The sequence below is a fragment of the Nannobrachium achirus genome, assembly GCF_963921795.1.
Source record: "Nannobrachium achirus genome assembly, chromosome: 22".
Classification (NCBI taxonomy): Eukaryota; Metazoa; Chordata; class Actinopteri; order Myctophiformes; family Myctophidae; genus Nannobrachium; species Nannobrachium achirus.
In genome coordinates this window covers 49704488-49716717 of record NC_137829.1, presented here as the reverse complement: position 1 = coordinate 49716717, position 12230 = coordinate 49704488, and the positions used below count along the sequence as shown (strand labels likewise).

The 12230-nt window shown below is 43.9% G+C and overlaps 1 protein-coding gene across 1 annotated transcript in view; it reads left to right on the top strand.

Annotated features, from left to right (window-relative positions):
• Positions 1–11758, top strand: part of gypc (glycophorin C (Gerbich blood group)) — a gene marked incomplete at its 3' end in the record, with an annotated part of 78917 nt that extends 67159 nt beyond the window's left edge. The window contains exons 3-5 of the mRNA XM_080753620.1: positions 3876–3908; positions 7324–7365; positions 11562–11758. Coding sequence (XP_080609746.1) covers positions 3876–3908; positions 7324–7365; positions 11562–11758 — 272 coding nt within the window. The remainder of the gene's footprint in view (positions 1–3875; positions 3909–7323; positions 7366–11561) is intronic.
• Positions 11759–12230: the final 472 nt, after the last annotated feature.

Below are 12230 nucleotides of genomic sequence, written 5' to 3'. Positions count from 1 at the left end.
TAGGAGAAGCTCTGTCCCCCTCTCAGAAACAGGAGCTGAAAGAGCTGCTAGGACGAAACCGAGACCGTTTCTCGGAACTCCCCGGGCGAACCACCGTTATCCAGCATGAGATCCACACGCCCCCCGGGAAAGTTATCCGACAACGGCCCTATCGAATCCCTGAGGCCCGTCGCCAAGCTATTAAGACCGAGGTACACAGTATGCTAGACCTAGGCGTCATAGAGGAGTCAAATAGCCCCTGGTCTAGCCCAATTGTTATAGTACCCAAACCCGATGGCAGTCTGCGGTTCTGTAATGATTTCCGCAAATTAAACGAGATATCTGAATTTGACGCTTATCCCATGCCCCGCGTGGATGAGTTGATCGAGCGGCTGGGCCCCGCACGATTTGTCAGCACATTGGACCTGACAAAAGGCTATTGGCAAGTGCCGCTCTCTCCGCAAGCCAAAGCGAAGACGGCTTTCTCTACACCCGAGGGGTTATTTCAGTACACCGTCCTGCCGTTCGGTGTGCATGGTGCACCCGCTACTTTCCAACGCATGATGGATAAAATATTAAGACCACACCGAGACTACGCGGCGGCGTACCTGGATGATATCGTAGTCCATAGCCCTAGCTGGAGTGCCCACCTGGTTCACTTGGACGCGGTGTTCGGAGCCCTGAGAAGAGCAGGGTTAACCGCGAATGCCAAAAAGTGTCGTCTCGGTTTGGACGAGACCGATTACCTCGGATTCACCATCGGCCGCGGCTGCGTAAAACCCCAAGCTCGCAAAGTAGAAAAAATAAAAGACTGGCCCAAACCAGCCACGAAAAAGCAAGTGAAATCGTTCCTCGGCCTCCTCTCCTACTACCAAAAGTTTATTAATAATTTTGCTACGTTGGCAGCTCCGTTGTACGATCTGACCAGACAGAAGCTGCCTCACCGCGTCTGTTGGAATCCCCAAGCGGAGAGCGCGTTCTGCGCACTCAAGTTGGCTCTCTGCGAGGAGCCAGTGTTAAAGGCGCCCGACTTCTCCAGGCCCTTCCTCTTGCATACGGACGCGTCAGGTACTGGACTTGGCGCTGTGCTAGCGCAAGTGTTCGATAACAACGAGCACCCGATCATGTATATAAGTAGAAAATTATTAAAACATGAAACTCGGTACTCGACCGTAGAAAAAGAGGCGCTTGCGGTGAAATGGTCCATTCACCACCTGCGTTACTATTTATGGGGGCGACAGTTCACACTCATCACCGATCATGCCCCACTTAAGTGGATGTCAAGAAACAAGGATAAAAATGACCGAATAACACGCTGGTTTCTTGAGTTGCAGAATTATCATTTCACTGTGGAACACAAACCTGGCAAAGAGATACCACATGCCGACGCCCTCTCCAGGATGTATGAGGACGAGCAGAAAGATTGCACCCAGAGTCGCAATCATTGGGGGGAGGTGTGTGGTGTCTCGCTCAGAGGGCAACCGTCAGGTAGGCACGTCACCAGGGAGAGAGAGTGGCAAGAGGGGAGAGCGAGCCCAAGAGGACCACATCTCCCGCTGGGAAGCGTCATCGAGGGCAGGTACCTCCCTACGTTCCTTCTTAATCAGCCTGAAGTCTCTACACCTGTGCTGGGAGGCCGCTCATAAAAGGACTGCTCGCTCACCCCACTCTCTCCCTGGTTCTCCTAAAGTAAAGACGTGCTACACTGGCGGTAAGGCGAGCTCACCACTTAAACTCCTCTCAATATTTCTGTGCTGAGACATTGACATTGACATTGCCTTATCCTTCCCCATAGGCAATGATGCGGCACTAATTCCTATCCCCACAGCGGACAGAGTGGACAGGAAAGGAAGCATTCGGGAAGCGGCCAAGGACCCCCCGTTGAGCCCGCCCCCGGCCTAAACTAAAACCCCAGGCCCCCACTTACCTTACCTGGCTCGGACCAGGAAGAAGCCCCCCCCCCCAGCGCTGAAAGAACAGCCCTATAGTTTTGACATGTTATTCTCTCTCAGCCACGTTATTTATTATTTTGAATGACTATTGAAAAACAAGGCCAAACTGCTTACCTTTACCACTGCCTGGTTCCAGCCTTTTGTGAATAAATGCGCCGTTTTGGCTTTACTCTAAACTGTGTTGTGTGTTGGTTGGGAACTGTACACCACAATATACATACAGTATGATGACTTGTGAAACGGGACATTCTGCATAACGAGGACTTTTACTTTTGGTACTTTAAGTATATTTTGATGACAATATTTTCTTTCACTTTTATTCAAGTACATTTTGATTATGTGGACTTTTGCAGAGTATTTAGGCCTACACTTTACTTGTACTTACTGTATATAATGTATTTTACTTTTACTTACTGTATATAATGTATTTTACTTTTACTTACTGTATATAATGTATTTTACTTTTACTTACTGTATATAATGTATTTTACTTTTACTTACTGTATATAATGTATTTTAGTACTTTTTCCACCACTGGTGGGAGGAGCAGTTGATTCTCGGTGCACCTTGTCAGTCACAAAGGGCCCCGGTTTGAATCCAACTCCCATGGTGTCTGTCTTCTCTCTCTGACCTTGGCTTCCTACACCTGCACTGCTTTTGTCTACACTCTATTCTATGTCAATGAAAAAAGAGAATAAGAAAGAATGGCAACAAAAAGAAATTGCCCTCAACAAATCAATACTGCATGCTGTGAGTGTGTAGTAGAGAGGGCTTGTGTTGAGCTAAAACAATCCACACACACACACACACACACACACACACACACACACACACACACACACACACACACACACACACGTACGCACGCGCGCGCGCGCACACGCGCACACACACACACACACACACACACACACACACACACACACACACACACACACACACACACACACACACAGCCTTTTTGAATCATGATCTGAGGCAGATAACCCAGTGGTTCTCAACCTGTGGGTCCCAGGGGGGGTCCCCAGATGATTAGCTTAATGTGAAATATTGTTTTCTCACTCAACAAGTAAACAAACCAACACAAAGTTTAAGTGTATAGAGGGTATATGCACATTTCTAAAGTGGCAATTTAAGGACTTTTTAATACCTCTAAAATGACAAATTAAAAATTGGCCAAATTGTCAAATATTAGAGGAAGAAATAGTGAAAATAGACGATCTACATGCGAGGCGTTGTGAGCATGTAGATCTGCTATTTAAGTGAAACGAAATGTCAATTCAGGCTGAGTGTCAGGCTAACATTAATCCACTTTACCGAACCCTTATTATACCTATTTGAAAATGGCAGATCTAAAGCTCACAACGTTGTGAGCTAGTAGATCTGTTTTTTCTGTTTTTATGTTTTTGGCCAACAAATTAAATCGTCACTGTCTGGCAGAAACCTTGTATCTCCAAGTTTCAAATGTATAATTCTTTTCGCAAAGCAAAGCCCTGCTTCATCATACAAGGCCGTTGCACAACAGTAGTGAAAACAGCAGATCTACAAGCACACAACGCCTCGCACCGTAGATCTGCTGTTTTCACTAGTTTAAATCATTTTTAAAATGATAAATACAAAACAAACGGTTTTGGACATAAAAGGTTTCCACCCGACAACGGCGAAATATAACTCATGTAATTGGCCCACTGGCTTGTCACTTGTCACGATCTGAAATGGCAAATCTTTGAGTAGCAGCAGCGCTATAGAGAGAGATCTCTCTCTATAGCACGCAATGAGGGGCCTCTCCAACTCTTTTTCCAGGGCTGAATCAGTCCCTGACCTGGTCTCCTACTGCAGTAAGCTCCATCACCACCCACCCACCCACCCACCCACACTAAGCTTCTACAGGGAATAGAATGTTTTGCTCATTTATTTAAGCCATGTGTTTTGTATCATCCACAGGTCTCAGTGAAACGGCCACAGTCGCTCCTGTTGGTAAGTTTACACCCATTAAAGTCAAAGTTCTCAGTCACCACCACTGATTTCAGGTAAGTCTTCATATTCCAGGCATTTCGGGCAGTATTTTGATGGAATCGTGCACTTTATGAAAGAAGCATGAAATTTGGCACACAGTTAGAACATGCCATATGGAACATTTTTGGCTATAGGGGCATCGCAGATTTGTCTTGGGAAACTTGTGGGGGCCAATTTAAGTTGGGCTCTCATAGACTTGACCATGCTTCTTTCATAAAGTGCACGATCTTTGCCTGAAACGCTCATTATCACCGGAATCATGACTTCTGACTGTGAGCTTGTAGATGACGTTATTAGTTATTTTGAGAGGAAAGAAGAATTGAAGTGTTCAAACTAGCACTAGAACGCATGTTCAGAACAAGCATCTAAAAAAAGAAAAAGGTCTCCGATATTTCATAAAGGCAAAGGTTACAGCCTCAATCTGCGATGTCATAAAACATAAAAACATGATCAAAACACCACCATTCTTTTTGTGCAAATTGTTTAGGAAACACTTGATGGAAATACTATGATCTGCTTGTAGATTTGTGTACATTTCTTACATTTGAAAACTTGTGAAATGTGACATAGGCCTACAAGCCTGCTACTAGTTAACTACATTTTGATTCAAATTCATTTGTAATTTTACTCGAGGAATTCAGGACTTTTACTTGTAACAGAGTATTTCTACATTGCAGTATTGATGCTTTTACTTAATTAAAAAAATTGTGTGATTTTTTCCTAGATTTCAAGCAGGCGACCCTGCCTGCTTGAGCATAAATCAGGCTTAGCTCGTAAACTTTCCTCGGCCGTTCCCAAAACTTGCCCGCGTTCACCAGCGCTTTAGCTAACGCCCCCCCCCCCCCCCCCCCCCCCCCCAACACCACCACCACCCTACCACACTCCCTCATCCCAAATGAACAAGTCGTGTAATTCTCCTTTAATTGCACAGAATGTGTTGCACATGGTAAACGATGCGTTGTGCGATGAGGTTTTAATGAGTGGGCGAGCACCATAGATGTTTGGGGTGATTAGGCATTAATGAGCCTGCCTTTTAATTGCACACATCGGAGGTGTCTCCATTAACAATGTATTTCTCTCTCTCTCTCTCTCTCTCTCTCTCTCTCTCTCTTTTAGATCTATAGCTTTGTTATAGATCTAAAAGCCCCGTTATAGATCCCCCCCCCCTTCCGCCTGACCTAAAATGAGAAGCTTCTGGGAACACCAGATTACACCCGACCCCAGGGCCGTAGCGCGCCTAATCGGCGCTCTAGGCGAGCTCTCTCGAATGCGCCTCCCCACTCCCGCGCGCGATTTTTGCGGGTTTTGCCGTGAATTTAGTCGGTTTTGGGTCGGTTTTGGGCTGGTTTGGGTCCACTCCCTCCATTTCGGCGCCCCCTTGGCGCCCCCTCTAGGCTGGCGCTCTAGGCGACCGCCTAGTCCGCCTATAGCTAAAAACGGCCCTGCCCGACCCAATCCCAATTCCTTCAATGTAGAAATACTCCATGATGCAAGTAAAATGCCCTGTCTTCAAAACTTTACTTGGGCAAAAGTACAAAGGCATTGGCATCAAAACATACTTAAAGTACAACAGTAAAAGTACTGTACTCCAAAATGTACAATATCTTTCAAAAAAAATCTACAAGCTCACGTCCCGACACCTTGTGAGCTTGTAGATCGGCTATTTTTGAATAGCCCAAATGTAAAATAGGACTTACGTGGTTAATCTATGTTTTGTAATAATAATCGAAATCTGAAAGTATAACTGTGAAACAATTGTAGTGGAGTAAAAATTACAATATTTGCCTCTGAGATAATGTATATTGGATTGTATCGAAGTACACAGTATAACATTTTAAAAAAATGAAATACTCGAGCAAATTAACGGTTTCTTAAAATTATCCTCAAGTACAGTACTTGAGTAAATGTACTTAGTTACCTTCCAACCTCTGCTGTCCTTCAGAGCAAGTCAAGTTGAGGCGGACAGCTGTTGCCTGCGCAATAATTCATGATTACCTTTAATCACTTCTGTGTAATGAGCATTCTGTCCCCTGGTGCCTGGCGGAGACAAAGAATGTGTCCCCAACACAGAGACAGCTGTCTGTAAACACAAACCCTGATGAAAAATTCACGTTTTTATTTAAAAATAACAACAGCGACTAAATATATGTGAATGTACTGTACATTGTACCCACACTTAAACTGGTGTCATCGCCATGCCGGCTTGCGGTGGTCAATTTTTGTCAAAATTAAATTTTTGCCACAGACATACTTATAATTAATATTATTGTACCAGAAACACAAAGAGCTAGCCCTGAATGACCATAACAGGTCTGTAAAGCCCTTTGCACACAGGCGCGTTTATCCGCACGGATAAAACGGACAATTTTTTTTTTTTTAAGAAAACAATGATTCTCTATGACCTCATGCACACCGGATCCGAATTAGCCGTGCGACGAGTGGCTGCGGCCGTGCGTTTTTTTTCTCGATCGAACCCAGTTCGATTCGTGCGTCTTGACGCGTGCGGTAAAAAACTCATCACTCCTTTTATGACTCCTTTTTGGATCCGCAGCGCCGATTCCGCACAGCATTGCACACCAAATCCAATGCGTTTTATTCATGCAGCAAACGAGAAAAAAAACGCAACTGTCCTGTGTGCAAAGGGCTTAAACCGCACCCTCTGCGATGCTCTATATGTGTCATAGTGTTGTAATGAATGAGTGTCAAACATATTCTGAAGAAAACCTGGAGACTTGACGTTCAGTAATTGGGTCTTATGATCAGTCTGATCATAAGTTCTCACATTATTCTGATCAGATCAGAATAATGTGAGAACATAATAATGGTGTGTAAAACAGGACAAGACCAAGTCTTTGCCATGGACACATTTTGTCCGTGTGCGGACATATTGATGGCCCCCGGACAAGTGTCGCTGCATTCCTCTGACCACTTAAACCCTCTTTTTCCTGTGGTTCTCTATTTCATGCAAGGACCCCCAAATGTATAATGTACTGGCTGTATGTGTCCGCATGCCTCCCCATCTGAAAACATGTTGTGCCAGAGACCCTCAGAAGCAAAGATATGAATTCAAAATGTAGAAAGAAAAAAAAAGAAAAAGAAAAGTAGAGGGAAGAAAACATTAAAAAACACATAACCACTTTAACCATATTTTATATATTATATACTTTGGCTATTAAAACATAGCTGATGTGCAAGCCCACCTTGTAGATCTGCTATGATTTTATTTTTATGGTAAACATTTTGTGCAATATTGAATTTGAATACACACAGGCAGAAAGGGGTCGAGAAACTATACTGTAGCCCACTACTAGACACAGTCTAGTGAGCACATCATTGTCTCAAATGCACCCGTCTTGTCTTGTCGTCCCCCCAACAGATTACAACATGGACGATGGATACTTTGATGCCATCCTGGGAGGTGAGTTGAAAAACATGCTGTAACATTCAAACATCGCCACTGCTACCCCCCCCCCCTTTTTTTCCTTCTGCAAACCTCATTCATGTCAACATGGAGGAGGGATGTATCCACCAGCCAGCGGCGGTTATCAGCCGTGCTTCAGTATAAGAAAGGAGGAAATCAAAGACGCGTTTCTTTCTTTTGCAGAAATGCAGCAGCGCTGTCTGTTAAATGTGTCGGAACAAAGCTTTTTATTTGAAGCCATTCTGAAATAAGCCAGTAGTCGTCCCTCCCGGAAGAAGAAGGAACTCAGAGATAGAAAGGCCTACAGATGTTACTGTACACCTCAAGCCAATGATGTTTATTTTATCATTTTTATAACCATAAATGTTGGCTGAATGTGTCTACTGATAGGTCTTCAAAAAAAAGACAGACACTGCTTGCTATTTGGCATGAAAAGGAATATTTCATTTTTTTATTTTCTTCTCTTCCCTTCCAGTGATGAGCTGAGAATTTTTGATGAGTTAAAATGAGTTACTTTATGATCTGGAACGTAGCCATATCTCCAAGCTTTTCGCGAGCTGGAGAAATGAACAAGGGGTCAAGCACTGTGCAGTATGTTTAACTGGCAGCCTAAGAGGAACATTTATTCCATGTTTACATACACTACATGACATTGTGTATGCCTTTAAAGTGTTGCGTGTGTGTGTGTGTGTGTGTGTGTGTGTGTGTGTGTGTGTGTGTGTGTGTGTGTGTGTGTGTGTGTGTGTGTGTGTGTGTGTATATATATATATATATGATACTAACAAAATATCAAAAGTAGATGAACTTATTAACTATTCAAAAGTGGCACAAATTGCTGAACTACAAGGTATGTTTTTAAAGTGAAAGTCAAAGTGGTTGAGTGTGTCAGTGTTTTTTTTTTTTTTTTTTATAAATATTTAACCAATGAAAGGTATTAACACAAGCTCGTGAATAAATCATAACTACATTAGATCCAATGGAACATAGGTTAATTTAGTTGCCATTTCCTGAAAAGTAACCGCTTTGAACGTACAAGGTTTCCACCTGACAGTGTGTACACCTGCTGTCGGGACAGAACCCTCTTATCTCCATATTCTAACTTGCGTGTGTGTTTAGTTTTGCTATTTTTTAAATTTGAATCCTCCTGAAAAAGTAACAGTTTTGTCCACATGAGGTTTCCACCCGACGTCCAGACAATATCTCGTGTGGAAATTTGGACCTAAGGGAAAGGGTGGAACCAGAGTGAAGTTCACGGGGTCACCACAAACAATGCAGCCAGCAGTTTTCATCATATCTTGTTTGGGACCAAAGTCTTGGAACAGAATTGAACTGACAAACCTTGCCATAAGGGCTGGGTGATATGTAATACGGCTTAACTTAACCACTAACCCGCTAACCTGGGATCGCTTCCAATTTCGGGCTTTTGATGCGGTCGGTAGCGGATGACGTCCTACGTCATTTTGTTGTCAAAACGGACTACACTTTGGCAGGAAACACCAAACCGGAATCAGTTTTAACCCAAAACAACAAACCCGCGCTCAATGACATAATGATGGTACCTGCCCAATAAAACCCTTGATGCGGCGTAGTTTTGCTTATTTTTTGAAACGTTTGTTTGGTATATCCATCTTTTAGTCCAACTCGCAGCAACTGGCAAGACTACACTCCTCTAGCATTTAATTAGGGATTGGGGAACCAAAACAAAACGACGCTGCTTCTTCTGCCAGGTCTAAGACCGGATCAAACGATCCTGTTTAGTAAACAAATACCAGGCTTTCCCCCGAGAAAGCCTGGTGACGTGAGGTTAGTTGGACCTGCAGTGCCCAACTACCGGGGATACAGCGGCAGATTCAAACGGCAGCTAACTATTTTAGTCAGGGGATATCTTAAAAAGTCCTGGAATAGATTCCTTACCAAAACATTTCTTCACCAATGTGTTTGTAAAGGTGTCTAGTAAAACATCCCACAAAGACTGAACTTCAGTTTCCCTAGGAGAATCCGTGACAGCTGCTGAAAGTTGGGGTCTTAACTATACAGAAAAAAACAAACGAAAATAAATATGCTTTAAGTAGCATGTGAGGGGTCAAACTAGGTTTTTTTCATGATTCTGAATCCATTGCAAGCATTTGTTTTTCAAGAAAACATTCCTTGGGGTAAAGGCAGCTCCCACAAAACTGTGAAAAGTGATGACTGAGTTTTGTGAGGCAATTCTTTGCCCAAGGAATGTTTTTTGTGCAAAACAAATGCTCGGAATTGATTCAGAATCATGAAAAGATTTAATGGGACCGCAACTTTCATCAGCTGTCAAAGATTCTCCTATAGGGAAACTGAATGTCAGTCTTTGTGAGATGTGTTACTAGACACCTTTATGAACACATTGGTGAAGAAATGTTTTGGTAAGGAATTTATTCCAGGATATGACACTATTTCTGAAGATATCCTCGACTATTTGATCTTTATTGATCTGTCTGTCTTTGTGTGTGCCCGCCTCCCCTCCCCCACCCCACCCCACCCCCCTCTGTCTGCTCCCCTCCTCGTCAGCCGGTCTTCTCGCATTGACAACTTGTATGAGGAAATGAAATGTGGTGCCGCGGAGGACAACCAGAGCGATAATTGCAATACACAAGCATAAACAAACCAGTTCACGTGAACGATATTGACGTGAAATAAGATATCCGAAAGGCAACATGTATTTTATATGTGCAGAATTATAATTGAAATACATTTTCAATGTGAGCCCCTCTGCACTACAGACGTAGACGATGCCTTGGCGACCGTGGCTTCATGGTTGGCTTTTCTTTCTTAACCCAAACGCCTGCGGGTTACCGAGGCTAGTGCCCAACAGGCACCGCTCTATTTAAACACGTTGTATTTTTCTCGCAGAAAGATATGTCAAGGGTAAAACATACTGTATAGTCTCTGTCGGGAGGAAACCTCATATGTCAAAACAGTTCTACTTTTCTGGATTCAAATACAGCAAACATAGCAGATGTACAAGTTCAAAACAAGCTTGTAGATCAGGGGTCTTCAACAGGGGGTCCGGGACCCCTAGGGGGTCCTCTGAGTTACTACAGGGGGTCCTCCAAATCTCCCAATCCTTTGTATATTAACAACTTGAACCCTAGTGTCCATATTCTGAGAACTGTAGCCAAAAATAGCCGATCTACAAGCTCACAACGCCTCGCGCTGCGAGGCGTTGTGAGCTTGTAGATCGGCTATTTTTGGCAAAGAGGTTTGGTGTAGAGGGGAAAAAGAGCAGACTAAGTACAGAGTGAAAGGTCAAGTTTTGTTAAATGTCTGAAAACACAAATTGACAAAATACACTGATGCTTGTGCTGTCAAACGATGAAACTATATGGAATCTATGACAAGGTTGTGGGGGTCCCTGCTTCATCTTTCTCTCAGCTAAGGGGTCCTTGGCCTGAAAACGTTGGAGACCTCTGTTGTAGATAATAGTTGCTCTTGGTATTTTGCTCTTGGTATTTTGCAAAAAAAAAAAAAAATCTCCACAGTGAAGTGCAAACCGTGTCCCTGCAGCCATTTTGGCTCAGAGACAGACACAGTGTCACGGCGTATAAAGCATGTGACCCCGGAGGTTCTCTGCTAGCACGGTAGTAACCATGGGCGTCAATTGGGTATGGCAGGGGTATGCAGCTGCCATATCCTGGGTCCAGGGGGGGAAATAAAAGTTACTTTTAAATATAAATCCATGAATGTCTCTTTGTCTATCTGTGCTGGTTATTATGTTGTTAAATTACAGTAAAAATAACTACAAATGCAAAATCTAACAAAATGGTCACTTTAACAAGGTATTATAATTATATTCTCCACACTTTTATTCTCCCCATCTTGACAGTATATTCCCAGGTTCCGCAGGTCAGCTGCACAGGTGCAATGCATTATTGTTAATTGTGGCACGTTTACTAACATGCCAAGTTTAGCTGCACTTGAACAACCTTCCAGGCTGCCATATCCAGCCCAAGAAACCGTAGAAACGAGAAAAGAAAAAAAAAATGTAGGCTACTTCTTAAAATGAATGTATCATGCCTGTTGCTAAGGTGTGGCAACATGACGTCTTGCACGCGCACGAAGGCATGTGTGCAAGACACGAGACATTTTGCCATACCTTGGCTTTTTCTGAACTGACGCTGCTGGTAGTAACGCCTCGGCTTCATTTATCTCCGTTTGCACAGCTGTCGTCGCTGCCGTGGTCCTGGTGCTCATCTGCCTGGCCGTGGTGCTGATCCGCTACATGTACCGGCACAAGGGCAGCTACCACACCAACGAGGCCAAGGGCACCGAGTTCGCCGAGACGGCCGACGCCGCGCTCCGCGGCGACCCCGCCCTCCAGGACTCCATGGACGAGAGCAAGAAGGAGTACTTCATCTAGCTGCGGGTGGTGCCCTGTCACTCCCCCCTCCCACCTGGTGGGGGGGGGGGGGGGGGGGACCAGGTGACCCCAAGTCGTGCCGTCTCGAAAACAAAGTCGGTCGAGACGCTGCAGTTCTCATTAATTGCCTGGAGGGTGGCGCTGTTTCCTGCTGCTGCGGCTGAATGCATGGCTGCAGGAGAATTAACCACGCCGTTGATTACAATGTGTGGGGGATTTGACCCGGACTTTATGCACTTGATTTTATTGCCGTCAGTAAACTTTATCATAAATACTTTTATGTTTTCAAGCCGCTGGTTTTAAAGTTGTTTTTTTCTTAGAGTTACCATGATATGAATTATGGTTACATAATGTTTTTTTTTTTTTCTTTTTTTTTTCTTTTTTTTAATTGATGATTAAGGTTTGTTTCCGGTTGCTTTTCGGGGACTCGGAAATACCAATGATGGTTGGATTTTGAAATCCCCCCCCAAAA